Source organism: Lemur catta, chromosome 11 (assembly GCF_020740605.2).
Source record: "Lemur catta isolate mLemCat1 chromosome 11, mLemCat1.pri, whole genome shotgun sequence".
Classification (NCBI taxonomy): Eukaryota; Metazoa; Chordata; class Mammalia; order Primates; family Lemuridae; genus Lemur; species Lemur catta.
This window is the reverse complement of record NC_059138.1, coordinates 54,086,255-54,107,937: the sequence shown is the minus strand read 5'-3', so window position 1 is coordinate 54,107,937 and position 21,683 is coordinate 54,086,255. Positions and strand designations below refer to the sequence as shown.

Here is a 21,683-nt window from a genome sequence, read left to right as displayed (position 1 = left end):
ACTTAAAGCTCCTCCTTTCTCCTGGTCTTTTGCATAGTGTAAAATTTTGGGTTTCCAATCTTCATCTTCAATTCCAAAGCTCTCCACTATATAATTTATGCCATTTAACTGAGGGGTCATTTGAAGGACTTCCCATTAATCCTGTAAATTGCTAGAGTATTTAATCTGGTATTAAAAGGGGGCCATATAAAAAGTGTCATTGTAAATAATGAATTAAAATGTAAACCAATAGAATGGAAATATGGAAAATAAACAATCCTTTTGATCAGAAATAAACCAATATATTACTTAGAAGTGTTTCTCCAAACAATCCCTGGAATTTGTATATAACTTGTCATAATGAATTGGATAACAATGATGAGCAAATATATCAGGTTGAAGGGAACATAGTGAGTCTGATCTACCAATGTACATCATACAAGAACAGATTCTTCCTCCTGCCTTCTCAGCAATCTTCTGCAATTAAATCAATGGGTAACGGGGAGGATGGCTCAGAAGCTGGTGGTACTCCCATGAAATTGTCTGGAAAATATTTCATTGTAGCCAAGTGGCATCATGCCTACAGTCTCTTCTATTTGTCTCTTTAGTCCAAATTTTATAACAAAGTATTTTTATAAAAGTGGACATATTCAGATGACATATTTCAGAAAACAACATAACATTGCACATCTATATGAAGATACACTGCTAATATTAATAATATATTAACACTTAACCTATCTCTTTGTATTTATATGGTGTTTTCATTTTCAAACCTTTGAGGAAATATTATTTCCCTTCCCAGTCATATAAAATCCTGTTCTTCTCTGGGAAAGAGGTAGTTTAAGGTATTTTTAGAGATCAATGCCTGCACAGGGCAGCATAGAAGTAGAGAAGAACACCCTATGGGTACCCAAGCCCAGTGTTTCCTATGCTTTTTAGTTTTCACTACTCTGTTCTTTATTTTAAGAAACATTATGACAGTGAAAAGGTTATTTCTTCCCATGTAATAATTTGTGCATTTGAGAGCCCATTCTTGTTTTCATTTTCACCTTCCTTCCCACCCCTTCAGACTATACATAAAACTTCATAAGTATTTCTGCTGATCATTTTCACCTGTTGACAATGTTCTTTACATACTTTTATTCATTCTGGAAAATGTCTCATTCCTCTGGGTAATGGCTCTGACACTTCAGTGTGTTGTGAGCATCACTTTAGGGAACTTGCTAAAATATGAGCCCAAGCTTAGAGATTTTGATTTAGTAGATCTAGAGGAGGGTCTGGGATTTCATTTTCTCTATTCCAGAAAGCCCTGCCATATTATTGCCAATAAAATAATCATTCGCAGGTACTTACTAGCTGTGTGGGCTTGACCAAGTTACTTAACCTGTCTGTGCATCAGTTCACTGGCAAATAGGAGCAATGATATTGCCTACCTTGTTGATTTGTTGTGTAGCACAGAGCAAGTACTCAGTACATGTTAGCTGGTTCTATTCTCTCTGGACCTCTAGACTTCCAGACTGCACTTTCTTACATGGTACTTGCTGGTAGATGACCGTATAGGTACTCTTAAAGGACAGCATGTGTACGTGATTTGGCTCATTCTACACCAGGCATAGGCTGTTGTTGCCCTGCCCATATCTCCTTTTTCAAGGTAAGGTGCCCATCTCCCAGCAGCTATGACTGTTAACTGTCAACCTGCTCACAGGTTGGCCCTTGGCTGATGGGAACCACTTAACCTGGTGATACCTGAGAGATTATGCCCCCATCTGGCCCCTGAGGTTGCCCTCTAGCAAACGGCTGGCTTATGGGGTCCTAGCAGCCTAGCTCCTTGCCTCTGGTCTGAAAAACTTTGTCATAATTGAGAAACTTCCAGAGATCCCCATGGGTTTAGGATGATGCTAGACTTCTGAAACCCCTTTTGGCTAACTTCTCTTCCTGCCCCATCCTGCTTTCCTTACTCCTTCAGAAGTTCCTCCTGAGAGCTTTGCCTCAATAAATCACTTGGACAAGAATCCCCTCTAGGAAGCCCAACCTAAGACACAATGGATTATTCAGCCCTTTATGCAAGAGGCCATGCCTTTCATAACTTTTATGCCCTCATTACTGTTTATTGTTCTGTATATTGTTTGGCATATACAAGAAAACCAGGAAGTATTGATAAAGTCAATTAACCTATGTCATAAATATTCACCTAGATGTAGAAAAACATGCATATTATCTAACTTCATTTTATTAAATGATTTCTCAACTCTAAAATGCTATGATTCACCATGTTTAATAATATTTAATATTAAAAATCCTTCATTTAGAGGAAACAATTTTTTTAGAAGATTTGAGAATGCTTGCTAAATTTGATGTCACAGGTCTTGTATGAAAAAAATCAAAGAGTGGGGATGAAAATTTTCACTTCCCCAAAGAACACAAAGAAGGACAGTGTATATTGTTTACATGGAGATTCCAAATGTTCAGAGTTACACTAAAGCCAAGGGTTCAAAGAATTCAGATATAGCATCATCTGCTTTACTCTCTATTCCATTTGAAGATGAGGCACAGGCACTCCAGAAAGTTCAAATGCCCAAAGGCACACAACCAGAGGCAGTAGAGTTGAGATGACAACACAAGTGTTTGTTTCCTGGTCTTGGGTGTTTTCTACTCCAGGACATTTCTCTCTGATACCTGTATGCAAACTAGTGTAAAGGAGTGGATTTGTTTTCTCATACCCCAGGATTATACAAAAAGTCCAGAATTGATGACAAATGGCATAAATCTTCCCTGTGCCCCTCATATTCTAAGCCTTCAGGTTGGTTACCTCTCCATGAAAAGTCTTTAGAGCAGCTAGGTCAGATTGTTGACACTGTTATCAACCATCCCCATCCCACTTTCAGTCAAAATGTAAAGGGAAGACTGAAGACTCATAGCCAAAATAGCTAAGATAGCTATTTCAACTAAGGGGGAAAACATACCCCAGTTAAGAAGGGTGTATGTTTTACCTCTTCCTCTATCCTTCACTACTGCCATACTGGATCTAAGGTCCAAAAATGCAAAGAATGGGGGAAGGAACTATCCTAGAGTTGTACCCCATCCACAAATCTGTGGCTTTCAATGGGGGGAATACTGCCCCCTAGGGGCCCTTTTGAATATATGTCAGGTTGTTTATTATGGTTTTCCTTAGTTTTCATGGGTGTAGACAAGAGATGTCAGCTATCTTGCATTTTCTAGGACTCTGCTGCATAAAATGAACTGTGCCATATTTAGTATAACTGTCAAATATAATGTAAGACATTCACATAGACAAAAACCATATTTATTTGAACCTTGAACCTCACTTCATTTTACATATAAACATGAAATATTTTTCATACTTGGTGTCATTATATTTCATGTAATGGTTGTTAGACACACTGAATTTTATAATAATGCAAATATTTTATAGATAAAAAGAAGATAAAGTACCAAGAACTTTTTTACACTTTCAGAAAAATCATGTCATTGACTACAGCCATGAGTATGGTGTATGTGTTGGTCTGAATTCTTAGCTGTTAGGTCCATGGTGATTCTACACATAAAAGGCATCTGACCACTTCATTATGTTTAGTGATAACGAAGATTTTCATATTGAAACCCATATTTATTCTTTATAATTTTCTGCTTTTTTGATAGTCTATAAAGAGCATTTAGGTACCATACTGATGGTTTTAAATGAGATAGTATGAGATATTTCTTATAGTAGCAAGATTCTGGGGTAAATGGAACTCATGGTCATAGAACCCCAGAAGGGGAGGAGGAAACTCACATTGCATTGACTTTTCTTGGTCTTACACACCAGGATCAGTTTTTACTAGTCGAATATGGCCAACAATGATGATATCAGTTTAAAGGATTATTAAGGGAGCAGCTACTCACTGGGAAATGGGAGTTAAAAATAGCATAGTTTGTGAGGCAATTTCTGTAAAAACAAAACATTTTTTAATGCTTGGATCTCAATACATTGAGAATTCTAAAAAAAAAAGTTATATTGACAAAATGTAGGAAAAAAAGCAGATATGCTTAACAATACAAGCAAGTCATGGAGGTCACAAACAGAGGGGTGGGGAGTTTCCTTAAATACATAATGTTTTAGTGATTTTTTAAACACTTTGGGAGAATGGAACTCTTTAGGGTAGCTTAAGTTTCTCATGATGTCTTTCTGAATTTCCATCCAGTTTCTTGATAATTTATTTTAGAATCAAGGTGAGTTACTGTAAATTTCAAAGGCTGCCTGCATCAAATTACCAAAGTCATACTTCACAGATCCAGAAAAAATAATTCTAGCATTCATTTGGAACCAGAAAAGATCCTGAATAGCCAAAGCAATTTTTTTATTGTTTTATTTATTTATTTTGTTTTTTGAAATAAATTCTTTGTATATTTACAAACATGACCTATTCATGGATAGAGACCATTTTAATTAAACAAACAAACAAATGAAAACAAGTATGAATTTCATGTATTGACCAGACCCTTTAGGAGTTCAAAAGGCTCTGGGATAAGCAGCCAACCAGACAACACACTTCCAAAGAGCACTAGCTCCTTGAATAGTAGTGATGACCATTAAGCAAAAATGTGATTTAAATAAGTTCAATAACGCTGTCACAGTCATGTTTACCTTCATCCATGCTCATCATGAGGATTCCACCTTCAAAAATCTGATCTTTACATGAGGAAAATATAGTTCACTGTTGTGATTTCTAGTACCTTCTGAAAAATTTATTAGAATATAACCCCCTTGTACCCCATAAACAAGCAGATTTTTTAAAAAGTCATTAAATCTTTATTTTATAACAAGTAGAGTGATCTAATGGCTAACTAACACCCAGCTTCTGAGGAAAACCTTGGCTATGTCTCTTTGTTCATGACTTTGGCTTTCTTCAGCTTTATATCTAGAATTTGAAGAGTAGTTTGTTATCATAGGTATATGCAAAGGCTGTCTGGAAAGTATCCAGCTATTGGTAATATAAAGAGAATGATTACATGGCTGGATATAGCCAAAGCAATCTTAATCAGAAAGAACAAAGCTGGAGGCATCACACTACCAGACTTCAAATTATGCAACAAGGATATAGTAACCAAAACAGCATGGTATTGGTACAAAAATAGAGATGTAGATCAATGGAACAGAACAGAGAACCCAGATATAAAACCATCCACCTACAATCAATTGATCTTTGACAAAAAAGACAACAATGTACACTGGGGAAAAGAAGCCCTATTCAGGCTGGGCGTGGTGGCTCACGCCTGTAATCTTAGCACTCTGGTGGGAGGATCACTCAAGGTCAGGAGTTCGAGACCAGCCTGAGCAAGAGCGAGACCCCGTCTCTACTAAAACTAGAAAGAAATGATTTGGACGGCTAAAAAAAAAAATATATGTATATATATATATATATATAGAAAAAATTAGCCAGGCATGGTGGCACATGCCTGTAGTCCCAGCTACTTGGGAGGTTGAGGCATTAGGATCACTTAAGCCCAGGAATTTGAGGTTGCTGTGAGCTAGGCTGACGCCACGGCACTCTAGCCCAGGCAACAGAGTGAGACTCTGTCTCAAAAAAAAAAAAAAAAAAAAGAGCCCTATTCAATAAATGGTGCTGGGAAAATTGTATAGCCATATGTAGAAGAATGAAATAGGACCCCTACCTCTCACCACTCACAAAAATTAATTCAAGATGGATAAAAGACTTAGATCTAAGGAATAAAACCATAAGAATTCTAGAGGAAAATGTATGTAAAACTCTTCATATGGGTGCATACTTACTTATTCTATACTCTTCTTTTTCATCCTGACATTCTACTTGGAACTATAAAAAGATAACAGCTAATATTTTATTCACTCATCCATCTAATAAATATTTATTGAATGTCTATTTCATGCCAGACATGATTCTAGATGCTTGAGGGTATAGCAGAGAAAAAAAAATAGATTAAAAAAAATTTGCCTTCAAGGTACTTACATTCTAGGGAGGGAAACAGATACTAACATGCAAAAGTAAAAGATATATTTTGACTGGGATAAGTGCTAAGGAGAAAAATAAATGAGGAAAGGATTAAGAATGGGAAGTATCAGAATGTTTCAATTATAGAGAGGGAGGCCAGAGAAGTCCTTTCTGCAACAACGCTACTTTAGTGAAGACCTGAGGGAAATGAGGAAGTGGGCTATGTAGGTATCTGAGAAGATTATTTCAGGGAACAGCAAGTGCAAGGGGGTGGTGAGCCAGTATGAATATGAGCAGCTCAGTGAACATGTGGGGAGGAGTAGTGTATGAAATCAGTGACCATATAGATCTTATAGGCCATTGTGAAAACTTTTGCTTCACTCTGAGTAACTTAGGGAATATTGGAGGATTCTGAGTAACAGAGTGACATTATCTGTCACATATTTTAGCAGAAGCATTCTGGCAGCTATTTGGAGGCCAGACAATAGTGTGCAAATGTGGAAACAAGCAAGAGGCAATTGCAGCCAAGGTAAGATATAATGGTGGCTCAAATCAGGGTGATAGGAATGAAAGTGAGGACAGTAGCAAGATGCTAAATGTAATTTGAAAGTAGAGACAACAGGATGTGCTGAGAGATCAGATATAGAATGAAAAAGAAATTGAAAAAGGCCAAGATGACACCAATGTTTTTGGCCTCAGCAACTGGAAGAAGGGATTTGCTATTTCCTGTGATCAGAAATACTATGAGGAGGAGAATATTGAGTTTTAGATGGCTGTTAGACATTCATTTGAATAGGCGGTTTGGAGTTTAGGGGAGAGGCCAGAGTTCAAGGGAGAGCCATGAGAACAGAGGAGAACACCAAGGATAAATAGGAAATAGACGAGAACAAAGAACTGGATTCTGGAGCAGTAGGAAATGAGGGAAATAAAATGAAATTAACCAAGGAGAGTGAGTTTGCTGTCCTGAGGACTAAATGAGATATTAGCTAACAAACTTTTGAGTATCTGTCATGTGCCAGACACTCTGATATATACTTACCTGCAATGCCTTTTTATCTATTTTATCTACTCTTTTTTCCTTCTGTACTTCTATCTGGGCTGATACAATGATAGCAGCCATCATGGTGTTCATTTATTCAGAAAATATTTATTGTGTAATAACCATGATCCAGGGACTCTTTTGATTGCTTGGGATTGAAGCAGCAAATAAAATCAGCTTGCTTATTTCTTTCTGTAGTTAAAACTTATCACTGTATAAATCGTTCTTTACAGTTGAATTTTTTGTCAGAAAAATGATAGTTTACATTTTTTGGTTTTTTCCAACTAATCAAGTTGATCACAAATTTTATCATTTTTGGTTTTGTGAAGCCAGTTGCTTTTTATATCAGTTGCTATTTTATTACGTGAATACCATTCTTTCTCAATATATTAGCTTATTTTTAAGGTACTGGTGACTTATAGACATCCAAATATATTCTATGACAACTCACTTTCTTTCCCAGAACAACTCTGTTTCTGTTTCCGCTGAGACATTTGAGTTTTTAAGACATTGGAAAAGAAGAAGGATAGTTGTAATAGCAAATAATTTGTTTATTTCACAGATGATCATGGGACCCTACTTTCCAGGTCTTTTTCTTGGCATTGGGATACAGTGATGATCAAGGCAGGTAAGCTCTATTTTAGCACAGAGCTTACATAACAATGAGACGATCAGACAAGTAAAATAAAACTAGCAAACATAGTAATTTAAAATGATACATTCATTGTGATGAATTGTATACCATAATTGTGATACCATAATATGATAAGGAGTGACTGGGATGTGGAAACACATTATGCAGACTGATTTAGAGGGAGTGCTAGTGGGAACAAGAACCAGTTCCAGTTGCTGAGAAGGAAATAGGAAAGTGTGTATCAAGAGATGAGTACTTCATGAAGGAAGAAGGGCTAAGCAGAGGGAAAAGCTCATGCAAAGACTCTGAAGTGGGAACAAGCTTATAGTGCCAGGAAAATAGAACACACAGTGTAGCTTAAGTATAGCAAGATCAAGGGAGAGTGATAGATCAGGTTAGTAAGGAAGATGGTGGTCAGACCACATAGAGCCTTGCAAACTATGGTGAGGAATAAAATGAGGAACTAATGGAGGGTTTTAATTTTATTTTGAAAGAGTGGGGTGTTGTGACATGGTCTAATGCATGGTCTGATTTCTATGTAGGGTTGAATGGGAAACAAAAGTGAAAACAGGAAGTTTAAGTAAGGACCTAGTGGTCCTTAAGAACTTGCAGATTTGAATGATATTGGTGGTTGTGGCTATAAAGAGATATGGACGATTAAAAATGTGTTTTGGAGGTAGAATTGACTGGAATATTGTTAGATTGGATGATGAAGCAATGAAAGGTATCAAGAATGATGCTAGAGTTTTTGCCTTGAGAATCTAAGTAGAAGAGTCATTTACAGAAAGAAGGAAGATTGGGGATATATAATCAAGACTTTAGGACATAAAATGTTTAAGATGTCTATTAGACATCCAAGTGGAGATGCTAAGTGATATAAATGTTTGAAGTTCAGAGAGAAAATCAAGACTACACACAAATACACGTATATACATGGGTATAAGTGTGCATAAGGTTTATATGTATATTTATTTGAAATTACATAAGAAAAGAATACAGTTAGAGAGGAGTTCTCAGAGCTTTGGGTTATCCCAACCTTCAATGGTCGGCCAGAGGAGGACAGATTGAGCTAAGTAGGGAGAAACCAAAGGATGTGATATGAAGACTGAAAGAAAATATTTCCAGAATGAGAAAGGATTTGATATTGTCACATATTAATGAGAAGTTAGACAAAATGTACATGGGAAGTGTGGTCTTGGGTGACCTCAGGGGCAGTTGCTTGAGAGGTCTGGTATGATGTGGCAACATGATGGTGCCCTTGACAATAGCACTTCCTCCTGCTCATCTTCTTCCCGATTTGGAAGTTTACCTGGAGTGGAATGTGGAAAAAACAGGAAATGAGGAAGTGGAAGCAGATAGTAGAGGTAATATTTTTGATACATTTAGCTGAAAAGGGAGTAGTAAAATGGATCAGCCATTGGAGAGGGAAGTATTCAAATATGAATTTCAAGTTTGGGTTGGAAAAAAGTCAGGGATAGAGCAGTCCAGATGAAAACTATTAAAATGTGGGTGTGTGCACCAAAGAGTAAGAGAGGGGCAGAGCTGATGCTATAGAGCACTGAAGCCTTGAGAAGGTAAGTGGGAAGTAGCCAAGGGGTTCGTCTCTGATTGGACCAGGGCATCACTTCTATTGTAAGAGCAAGGAGAACTAAGTATGCGTGAGATTCAGTTGACCAATGGGAAAAACTCACCCTTCTCTGGCTGGTTCAGCATACGTAGTCAAGACTAGTGTACTCAACTCTCTTCTAATACAGACTTTCAAGTTACACCCAGTTTTTACCTCTGCTTATAGTCAATAAGAGAGAAAAAAATAGTGAGAGTCCTAGGAGATGTATGCTCCTTTCAAACTGTAACCTCTGCCTGCCCCAAATAGCTGGTTGTCTCTCCTGTGTGATTTAAGATACAAAACCTTTTTCACATAAAGCTAGAACACACGAACATTTGGAGGTGTATGGTACTTTAGAAATTAATGTATAACTAACAAGAGATTTTGGCTATATTATAAAAAGACAGTATTTTTGCAAGAAAAGGTGTCTTCACATTTGAAAGGTCAAGGTCCATCATGTTCTGCTAAATATAAATAACCCTGCAAATGAGGACTTTGGTGATTAATACTCTCAATCCTCTAATCTGATTATTAACTTTGACAGATGTTGCTCTTACAGCATTATGGCAATGTATTTAAATTTTAGCTACCTATTTGCTCTATGAATAAATTATGAACTTTATATTTGCATAAAAAAGAAATCTGAGATGGAGCTGTCCAGGTACTGAATGAGGGGTCGTGAACGCATGTTATGTATAACGAGTTTGACTTCAGTCTCTGTTAACGTGGAAGAAAAAATGTGTGTACAGTCAGTGTAATTAGGGGATCAGGATTTAGAATGTCTGTGCTAGCTTTGGTAAAGTCACATATCTATCTAAAGCTCCAGCTTCCTCATTGCAGAGTGGGGAGAATAAAATATCTCCCTCAAGTGGTTATTGTGGGGGATTTAATGAGCTAATGAATTCAAAATACAATGCAATAAATGGTCTCAATAAACGGTCTATCCATTAGTATTGATATTGCTATAGATATTCCACATGGCATACAGGAATTAGGGGGAAATTTCTCTTCCTTTCTTCATTCTTGACATGCCAGAAGCTTGGTAACCCAGGCTAGAATTATGGGTAGGTGGTGAGGCTGCACTGTGCTGGCAGGTCTTGGATAAAATAGTCCAAAATTTGTCCCAACCTTCTGGGTGCCATACACAGTTAAAGATGAAGCAACCTTAGTGAGAGAAAAAGATGGTCCACATCTTGAGTAAGGCATGATGACGTTTGAAGGAATGTACATCCAGGAAAAAGAGGAAAGGGATTTCTGAGATTCTGCCCTTCTGCAGAAGGCAATGGTTTGCTAGAGCTACAGCATTTGAAACAACCATCCAAAACAAGCAGCTGATGAAGGACTGGGACCCTGTGTTCCATAGGCATAAAGATGTAATGTCAGATATGCTTGCACGGATGCTTATATTTTGTTTACTTTCTTCTCTATGATCCCACAAAACCTTGTACATATTTTTGATATTGTACTGAGAACGCTATATTGTAACTGGGTTATATTGCTTTTATCTGTCTACCTTGTTATGCTATGAGGTCTAATGTATTTATCCCAAACACCTAGCACAAAGTTTGTCACATTTTAAACATTTTATCAGTTTATTTTTTAAGTAGGTGAATGAAAGAATGATCACAGTAAAGACACGTTATACACCCTTGTTATCTCTTTCTTTCCGGGAGGAAGGAGAATAATAAAATTAGGCATAGCGAATGTCCCATCCTTTCATATGGCTTCGTCTTATTATATAACAGTCTCAAATGCACTCTGTGTCTGATAGAGGGCACGTGAAAGTAAATGTTTCCTATATGGTCCAATTAGCTAGAAAAATGCCTAGTTGGTGAAGGAGTTGCCTAAATCTTAGCAAAACCCTCATGACCATTTATCTCTCAGAAGCGATTAGCTGCCTTCCTTAGCAGATGTGTAAACTTCTCGTTTGTGCCAGCTGGACTCTTTTCAGATTTTATTTTAACAGGACTTAAACTAACAGGCAGCAAGAACTGTCTTTGCTTATTAAGCGGCTATCAGTATAACTCCTTAAATGACTATGTTATATAATATGTATCCCCAGATCATTGGGCTAAATGAATTCTTGTCATTCACTTGTGAACCAAACATGCCACCTCTCTCCAAGGTGTCTGACAGAGAGGAATACCATCTGCCTCAATCCTTTCTTTAAATTCTTGGTAATCTACCAAGACTGTGAGGCTCTCAGAGGATAGGGCAATGATTCTCAAGGCTTGGGAATGCTAGGGGCTAACATGTTCGAAATCAAGTTTATATCCATTTGTTGTGGAGCCAAGGGGCTGTGAGAAAGATAAAAGGTAGAGATCTGACACGTGTAGAGGGATTTCTGGACTCACTAGCTTTTGTGATTTTTAATTCAGGAATTTTGTGTTCTACTCTAAGGTCTTGGTATTGTAGGAAGAACATAGGCCCAAGTGTGTTAAAATAAAAACACAGGACTGAGAATCAAGAATTGTGGGTTCCAGTCTCAGCTGTGACAACAGCCATGGTAGATAAACATGACTAGCCATTTTATCCTACTTGGTCTCAGTTCACACATTTGTAAAAAGGGCATATTTACAGATCCATTCAGCATTCAAATTATAATAATTTAATGACTTATTTTACAGAACCTTAAACTATTTGAGACTCAGACTTTAGCCACAGCCACTAAACTGTCACTTGATATAGCAATGACAAGTCAATCTGGATGACTGTTTTGTTTTTCCCAGTTGCCTCCAGCCTTGCACTTCCTGTTGACTTTGGAGAAAGGAATTATTTTCCTTTTGCGGTAACCTTTTGGCCTATATGCTGGTTTAAGGAGATAAAAGTGCTATGACACCCCTCTGGAGGCTGGTCACTTTGCCCCTTCCAGAACGTCCTCAGTGTAAATTCAGTAATGTTAAAGTAGTTCCCAGGAAATTTAGATTTCCTTTGTATCAGAAGATGTCTTTTTCATGGATATAAAAATGTTCAAGTGTTCTGCAGTTAAGAGGAATAATTTTTTTCCTAATAACCTGGCTTGACAATATCAAACTTCTAACTATCCCATTTGTTCAACTCTCCCTCCTCCCTCAGTGGTGATAGAGGTGTAAAATGCATCCTATTTGGCATACAAAAAGAGAAGGAAACTAACATTTCCAGAGCACTCCTCTGGGCACTGATTCCAGCTGTGTATACAGACTACACCACAAAAAGGTCAGAGGCCTGTTTGTGCCCCCACAGCAGCCCTGAGTGGGAGGGAGTATTCTGCTCTGGCTGAGAGTACCGTGAAGCTCATTCCTCTAGAAGAGACACCACACAGTGCTGTCTGATTGACATGACACCTTCCTAGGCACAGAGGTATCCTCTGTGCTCAGCCAAAGAGAAGAGCTGATGGGATCAAGGCCACAGGTTTCAGTCCTACAAGGCCAGTTCATGTTGCTGTGTTTCCAGCTGGGAGTTAATGCTCATATCAAAATCTTGTGCCAGAGCTTTCAATGCAAACTGGGATATGGAATGATCTGGATGGACTGATTCTGTGCCATCACGTAGGAGCATGAGAGCATAGGCACTTTCCACTTAATCCTCATAACACATCTGTGAGGTAGAGTCATTATGTCTATTAGAGAAGGAAACTGAGGCTTAGAGAGTTTTAAGTAACTTGTAAAGGAGCAAGGAATAAAACCCAGGTCGTCTCTGACTCCCAAGTCTATTTCCACATTGCACCATGCAATTGCTCTAAATATCTGCCCTGATTTAAAAGGTTCATCTTTTTTTTTATATTAGCAAAAGATGATCAAAGAGCATCCATCATCTGAGAACAAAGACGAGAACTGAATTTAAAGTAGTCAATGCTGGATGGTAATTGTGACTCAGTATCAATCCCTGAATTTTATTTTAGTCCAGTTTAGAGGTACATTTAATCATATTCAGAAGTATGGGAATAGGTAAATTTGAAGGTAACTCTTTCCTAAACATGATCCTGGCTAAATGTTTGGTAAAATTTCCCTCCCCTAATATTTGGAAGGAATTGGGAGAGTCTAATCTGTTCTATTCTGAATGTGTCAGTCAACCAGCTCCCACTCACTCTGGCTCTGGAGAACTGATTATATACATCTCTTCCTAAATTTATACTCAGTGATTTGTGGTGGCCATTTGGAATTTGCCTTAGTGAGAGGATTTATACCATGGAAATCAGTAAACTATACAAACCATCACCCGCCCCCCCCTTTTATTCTCTCCTGTAGAACTGGTAGTTAAACATTTACTCCTGTATCTCTGACTTTCAGTCTTAATCATAGCTGCCTGGTAGTCTAAGCTGATGGCATTTCCAGATCAGGGTACTTTTCCCAGGAATATGATTCTGTGGCATGACATCAGGATGACTGAAACCCAGCACAAGGGATATAATGTGCAAAATATCCCAGATTATCCCACCGTCAGCAAGTGTCCTGTACTTTTCAGGGCTTCCCAGAAACTTGGAAAAGAACTCCTGTAAACTCCCCTCAGTATTGTCAGGAGAAGTCAAGAATAATTATTCACTTGAGAATGTTGAACAGAACAAGAGGAAAGGAGGAGGAAAGGAAAACACATTTATCAAAAGAACCCATTAAAATGTTCTTCAAAAATATCTTTAATATTTCATGTAAACTTTCAGGGTAATTTTTTTGTAAAAAAAAAAAAAGTAGGTCACAGGCTAATAAGTCAAAGGCACAATGAACTTTAACAGCTGTGCTGACATTAGGAAATATGTGGGAAGGGGCTGATCTGGTGAAAGCCTCAGGAGCCCCCAAGGTCACCTCTCTGGACTTTCATACATAGCTACAACTCTCATACATACCTGGTGAGGGTGTAAAATGGTGCAATCACTTTGGAAAATTGTTTGGCAGTTTCTATGTAATATTTCTAAGTATTTTCTCCAAGAGTAATACAAATTGCATGCCCACAGCTTTATTCATAAGAGCCCCAAACTAAGAACAACACAAATGTCCCGTAAGAGGACCACTGTGGTATATTCCTGTTAGAATATTACTCAGGGATTAAAAGGAACAAACTCCTGATACATACACTGACACGAGTGTATCTCCAAAACAGCAGTTGCGAGAAAGAAGCACTAAACTGTGCGTACTCTCTGATTCCATCTATATGAAATTCAAGAACAGACAAAACTAACCTACGGTGATAGAAATCAGAAGAGCGGTTGCCGCTAGCCTGATGGAAGGACTGACTTGGGAAAGGGCCCGAGGGAACCTTCTGTGATGATGGAAATGTTCTAATTCTTGATTGGCTGGCTGGTCTCCAGTTGTTAAAATTCATCAAACTGTACCCTTAATATATGTTATAAACCTTTCATTAAATGTAAATTAGAACTCGATTGAAATACATATGTCTACATATAAACACATTTCAATTTCTGATCTAACCTAAAGGGTCTGTTGCAAAGAACCTGGCTCCCCTTTGACCTTCACACTTTCTCCTGGCCCTTCAAACACGCGGACTGCATGCGCCGAAGGTGTGTCTTCAGGCTTCTGCACGGCTCCGTCATCCCGCAGGCCATTTCCCCCCAGCTTGCGGATTTCCCATCACTGACTCGAGCGCTCCCCCTGGGCACCCGCGCCGGGCCGCGGGAGAAAGTTTGGGAGGCAAGTTCAACGTTTTTACTTGGCGGGGAATTCCTCCGCGCCGGACGAACGCGGCTGGCGGCGCGGGGGCGGCGGGGTCCCAGCCTCAGCCTGTGAGTCACGGCCCCCGCGGACTCCGCCCCCGGCCGGGTCGGGCGCTGCCCCCACTTAAAGCGGGCGCCCCGCGCGCCGGCACCCGGTCCGCGCAGAGGCGGGACGCCGCGCACGCTCCTCCCGGCCCGCGCGACCTCGGGCCGCCGCTCCGGCGCCATGGACCCCGCTCGGCCGCTGGGGCTGTTGCTCCTGCCGCTGCTCCTGAGCGGGGCCGCGCTGGCCGGTGCCGCTCAGGCGTCCGCAGGTATCCGGCCCGTCCGGCAGCCTGTCTTCGCCCCGGGCGTCCTCCGGGCCAGGCCACCGGGCCCCCCGCGCCCGCTCTCCCCGCCCCGCTTTCCCCAGTCCCCCGGCGCGCGCCCCACTCTAGCCCAAGTTCGCACTTTCTCTCTCTGCGGAGGCCGCTCCGCTCGGAAGCTGCGGGGACAGAACTCCCCGGGGTGCCTCTCCCACCTAGGAGATAGATCTGAACTCTCTCCCGCCTCATTCGCTCTCCTTCTGTCCCTCCTGTAGGAAATAACGCGGAGATCTGCCTCCTGCCCCTGGACGAAGGGCCCTGCCGGGCCCAAGTGCCCAGTTACTACTATGACAGGTACACGCAGAGCTGCCGCCAGTTCATGTACGGGGGTTGCGAGGGCAACGCCAACAATTTCGAAACCTGGGAGGCCTGCGATGAAGCCTGCTGGAGGATCGAGAGTAAGTGCTCGCACGCACGGAAGGCTGCGCAACTTAGCTGGCTTTCCACATCTGGCTTTCCGAAGTCTTAGCTTGAATTTTCTCAGGTGTTAACCAAGCCCCATGGTTTTCAGTTTCTCTAAAGTAATCGCATTTCTCTTAGTGTTACAACCACTAACACATTTTCTCTGTCCTGACATTTGTTGTAATTCAGTACCCATGTGGACGAAGGGAAAGATCTGTTACTTCACCACAGGGTATCATAAATGCAAGGGAAAAATATATGAAGTGTATCATAAGTGTTTTTCTGTATTTATCATTAATTCCAAACCTATGTTTTGTTTTGGTTTTTAATCCCTCCTTGAGGACACCATTTTCCCCTGTCGATTATCAATGTGAAATACTTTTTAGCGTGATCTTATTATTAACGTGTGATTTAGCTAATTATATAACTTTACTTTTGTCCCCTGATATCCAAACATGTCTTGGATTTGTTTAGAAATGTGGTGGAGATTCACAATACTGTGTTCTATTTTACTTTATTTTTAAATTTTTGTTATATTTGTTAAGGCCTGTAAAAGAACACAGGGCTTTGCCATTCAAGGAACTCAGCCAGAGGGAAATGTGTGTTCATGTAAATAAGCTTTGATTGACTTCACATGTACAAACAATCAGAAAACACCATGGGAGAACATAGTCTTTCTACTAAACTTGAAAGATCACATCACAATTGAGTCAGGTCTGGATCCACTCTGTTTAAAAAAAAAAAGCTAAATCACCATATTAGTGGGTATTCTTTTGGGGATTTACTAGTCCAGCGCTAAATACGATGACATTTTCCCCCAGTTGTTTCCGAAAATACAGTGAAGTTTTTGAAAGTAATACTTAGAAGGCTACTTTTGACTAACACTGTTTTATTGTCTTTCTTTTCCTAGAAGTTCCCAAAGTTTGCCGGTTGGAAGTCAGCGAGAACCGGTGTGGAGAATCCATAGAAGACTATTTCTTCAATCTAACTTCCATGACATGTGAAAAATTCTTATTTGGTGGATGTAACCCAAATGAGAACCGGTTTCCAGATGAAGCTACTTGTATGAGCTTCTGTGCACCAAAGAAAAGTAAATATAGTATTTCTATTTCATTTCTTTATTAAGACTTTTGGGTGAAAAAACTCAATTTGATGTGAAATTAACATGATTTGCATTCTCATGATTTCTCATATGATACGATATCAGTCTTTACACAGTTGCCCTGTAAGGAAGTATTATGTCTCCATTTTTAATTGTAAGGATATAAACAAGGAAAAGTTAATGACTTGCTAAGATCTCAGGGCTGGAAAGTGACAAAGCCATAATTCAAATGTTTGCTGTCTCTTCTGCACTGTTTCTTTAGGACTATTTCTCATTTACTCAATTTACACATAAAAAATTACAGTATTCATGAATATGATGACTTCAGGTTTGTACAGAATCAGTTATACATATGAGATAATGGAATATATAAAGAATTAAGATGGTGAAACTTGAATATTTCTAAAGTCTTTGGTTAGATTTCTGTATTCCTTAGTAATTGTAAATTGCAGCACAAATCTCTAAATTCCTTTTCTCGCCTCTCCATTTGTTACCTATCCCATCACCACACTGCATCCTTGAAATGATGGGTTACTTGCACAGTATTTAATATTTCTGGAGAAAGACAATACAGACATTTCCCCCAGACACACCAGAGACACACAGATTAAAAGATTCAACAAACCAAAAAAACTTGTTTTGTCAGAGACTCTGATAAAGCTCTATGGTGAAATGCACAAAATCTTGAATTAATGGGGAGATAGTTGCTCTTGATGTTTTCTTAAGTTGTTTGTATAGATGTAAATGTTACAGTGGTTACCTGGAAATTAGGTAGATGCATTCTTGATTAATAATGGAAGGAGAGCTGATTAAAAACATTTAAAATAAAACTACCAACACAAGAAAGTTTAGCAAGGCTTATCATACATTAATCCTTTGAAATTCAGCCCATTTTTACCTGGACTTATCTGTATTTTGGGTGTAATTTCTTTTCACATTTAAAGGGTACAAAAACATAAATTCTATCCATTTTATAAAAATGTATACTTACCAAAATATAGTATGTAAGCTTATCTTCAATTTGGGGCACACCTTTTTAAATGGTTTAATACGATATTTTGGATTGAGAATGAGGCTTTCGTGGGGTTAGATTTTCCTTAGTTACTTCAGTAATCACCACAGTTTATTAATTCTGGTATTATAGCATTTCTAATTCTATTTGCTTTTTTATAAAGGTCCATCATTTTGCTACAGTCCAAAAGATGAGGGAGTATGCTCTGCTAATGTGACTCGCTATTATTTTAATCCAAGACACAAAGCCTGTGAGCCCTTCACTTATACTGGCTGCGGAGGGAATGAAAATAACTTTGTTAACAAGAAAGATTGCAAACATGTTTGTGCAAAAGGTAGTGAGTTTTTTTAATTCAATTTTTAGGTGAACTTTATAAATAATTCATAAGCAAAATTATGTTTTTGTGTATCCATTTTTACTAATAGCAAATTGTCATTTCTAGACCTCTTCTATGTAAATAGCACCTTTGTGCTAATCAGTTTCATCAAAATGCTCATACTGGCTAGCTACAGTAGACAATAGCTGTATCTTTGTATTTCAAAAGTAGAATTGTATTCAGTATATAATGAGTTTAGCCGACTTTACAATCATTAAAAATAAGATGAGGTGAACTCATAAGCATATTAGAAATGATGATTTATGGTGAGCCTACAAACTGGAGACATATGATTTTGATTGTTATTTTGTTGATTTTAGCCTTGAAGAAGGAAAAGAATAAGAAGATACCAAAGCTGCTTTTTGCCAGTAGAAGGCTGAAAATTCAGAAGAAGCAATTTTAAGTAATATTTGTATGTCATCTTGTGAATGCTTATTTGTCTTTATGGTTATATGTGAAGAGTAATATGGTAGCATGAGGAGACAAATTAGAGATTTATTCACCAGTTTTTACTGATAAAAGTCACTTTTTTGTGTACTTCTTATATATAACTAGCTGCTATTCAAATGTGAATCTATCATTTTTAATTCACTATTCAACTGTTTATGAGATTAAATTCTTGCTGTGCATAAGATATAAAAGCAAATATGACGCACCCAGGTCTTGGGGTTGCTATTCCTGATTTCTGAAGATGATAGTAACTGAAATAGCATAAGGTAATATAATCATGTGCTTTTAACATATTTGAGCATAAAGGGACTAGCAAGTATATTTCATTTTGCATTTAAAATTTGGATTATATTTTAGGCCCAAAAAGACAAAGTTGCAAATTTACTAACACTTTAAAAAATATTGCAAGTGTTATTATGTAGACACTACTAACTACAGTCCCATTTTTGTTGTTAAATTGCAGTGTGATGAATGAATTAGGGGATTTATTTAAAAGATAACTTTTTTGACTGAATTAAAAAGCTAATCAATTTAGTAAAATCAAAAATGATCTCCCTGGGGGCAGGGGAGATATCTGTCTCTATCTCTTTATTTTCCTCAATCTATCTGTTCTACTCATATGTGTATGTTTATGTATACATATTGATAGATGGTTTTCAAAATTTTTCCTGTTGTTACATTATTTCCTAAGACATAGTGAATTGGAGACCACTAAAGTTATTAAAGCTTTTGTACTATTTAAGGTGTTTATTTATATTTATATTATACCAGAAATCATGCATGAATAATTTAAACTCCACCAACAAATTATTCTTGATTAAATATGGTCATTGCAACAAAATAGTTTTTTTCTATCATATTTTTCAAAATTCTTACATTTTTTTTCACAAGTTTAACATGTTTAAAAGTATGACCCTTATTTAGCAAAATTGCAAATGTATTTGACCTTTGCTTGAACAATCCCTCATTTAAAAATCTATCCCAGTGTTATTTTGACAAACAGTTATATGTCTGAGGACATTGACAGATGCTGAAAACTAGAAGCAAATCAGATGCTCATCAACAGGGGATTGGTTGAAGATATTATGGATGAGGAATGAGCAGAATATCTATATATGATATCATCTGACCCTAGAATACATTTTTAGAAACAGGGCCTATGAATAAACACACATACACACAAACATCACAGAAGATATAAAGATATTAAAGATGGTTACCTATAGTGGGAGGGAAGGAAAAGAGGAGTAGACAGGTATGGAGATAAAATTTAAGTGAATGTGCCTTGTTATATAGTTTTGATCTTGGACCATGTTAATATTTTACATAATTAAAAAATAAGATTAAATCAAAAAGAAAAAGCAATTCCTTTAAACACTGAAAACAAACCAAAACAATTGAACACAACTGAATATCAAATAGTGGGATAACTACACAAAGGATGTATAATTATTTTCAGTGACTTTCAAAATTAGTATTTTGGCCATATATCTTTTGAGGTATATAGTCTAAAGGTCAAAAAAATTCTGAAGAAATCTGAAAATGCATTTAGTAGTCTTATTACTATTAGTAATACCAGTGTTGTTATTTTAAACCAATTATATATAGAATACTATATTACACTATATATTGTATAACAAAACATAAGTATTTACATTTCTTTAGAAGTCAAGATTTTCAGTGTTAAGAGAAACTGAGATACAAGCATAAAATTAAAGAAATTAAGTAAAAAAGTAAAGAAATGAAATAAATTTAAAAACTTTTAAATTGGAATTGTAAATATTAGCATAAACTCATAGTTGATTTTCTTTATCAAAAAATAATATGTATTTCCTATCTTTCCATTGAAAAGTCCTTGAAGCAATGACAACTCAATGGCAATAAGCACACCTCCCATGCAGATTATGGTCTCCCAATGCTATTTTTCATAAAAGTGAACCAGGGCTCTTAGGAGAAATCTCTGAATCCAGCTCTGGGGCAGGAAATACGTAAGGTGAACCTGGGCCATCTTATTCTAGAAATCAACGAAGCTATCAAAGACTAATGAATCATGTCACAAAAACAGGAGAGTAACTTTAAGGAATTCCTACTGACCCAACATGACACAATATGAGCATCGAAACAAGTAATGACCACAACATATATAAATACATAAATATGTAAAAATCTGAGTTCATAATTACACACACACACTTCCTTGGTAACTTTTGGAAGACATTATTTCATTACTTAGAAAACTGATGAATTAACAGGAAGAGTGAAGCATTTATCCTTCTTTTTTTGTATATTCTTTAAAAACTATCACAGGGGAAAAGGTATATCAAAGTTATTCATAGAGTTCCACCTAATTTATGCGATACGTTAAAATGTTAGAAATTGCCCTTAATGAAAGTATGAATCTAGGTAATGGATACTGAAACTATTGCATAAAAGGTTTTTGGGGAACACTGTCATGGGAAATCAGGCTAATGTCTCCCAACTCATAAATAATTTTAACACCCATAAAAGTTTGGCTGCAGACATTATTTGCTTCTTGATATGATGCAATAAGAAGCGCAACCACTCCATGAAGTATTATTGGAGGAAAAAATGTGAACCTGAAGTCAGTCAAGCCTCTAGATCTTCCTATCATATTGCCAGATTACAGGGAAATATTGGTGATACAGGAGCAAGTTATAAGAAACCAAGGGAAGTGCACTCCCAAATCCACAATGTTGGACACTCCACAGGACAAATACCTGGTTTCTCTAAACAAGTCAATACAATTTTTTAAAAGTGTGGGGATGAGGCAGTGCTTTGTACACACACACAAAATATGAGACTTGACAAAAAGAAGCATGCCATTTAAAGATTTTTGGTTGAGTAAGGCCTGTATTTATGATTGTTTTTAGTGGTTTTTGAAAATAATTATAGCAGAAAGATCTTGCATGTACTCTAGTGTTGTAGGGTGAGTGATGCAGAGCATTTGGGGATTCTAGGGGCTCCTAGAATCCCCAAAGGGAAGCTGGATTTGGTATTTGCTATTTTTATCCCCCACCAGCCAAAGCCCTTAGGGGGTCATAGACCCAACTCAGCCTATGTTTGCACCTCTCTGTTCAGCAT

At 37.7% G+C, this 21,683-nt stretch overlaps 1 protein-coding gene across 1 annotated transcript; it reads left to right on the top strand.

Annotated features, from left to right (window-relative positions):
- The first annotated feature begins 15,031 nt into the window (after positions 1 to 15,031).
- TFPI2 (tissue factor pathway inhibitor 2) lies at positions 15,032 to 19,323 on the top strand. The gene is made up of 5 exons (XM_045564060.1): positions 15,032 to 15,188; positions 15,455 to 15,637; positions 16,552 to 16,731; positions 17,919 to 18,089; positions 18,452 to 19,323. The coding sequence occupies exons 1-5, from the start codon at positions 15,101 to 15,103 to the stop codon at positions 18,532 to 18,534; spliced, it is 705 nt and encodes a 234-aa protein (XP_045420016.1). The 5' UTR covers positions 15,032 to 15,100; the 3' UTR covers positions 18,535 to 19,323.
- The last annotated feature ends 2,360 nt before the right edge of the window (positions 19,324 to 21,683 follow it).

Excerpts from the sequence above, each read along its gene's own strand:
- TFPI2 (XM_045564060.1), top strand. The coding sequence starts at position 15,101 with ATGGACCCCGCTCGGCCGCTGGGGCTGTTGCTCCTGCCGCTGCTCCTG. Across the intron at positions 15,189-15,454 it reads TGCCGCTCAGGCGTCCGCAG|GAAATAACGCGGAGATCTGC; the intron begins GTATCCGGCCCG and ends TCCCTCCTGTAG. Across the intron at positions 16,732-17,918 it reads CTTCTGTGCACCAAAGAAAA|GTCCATCATTTTGCTACAGT; the intron begins GTAAATATAGTA and ends TTTTTTATAAAG.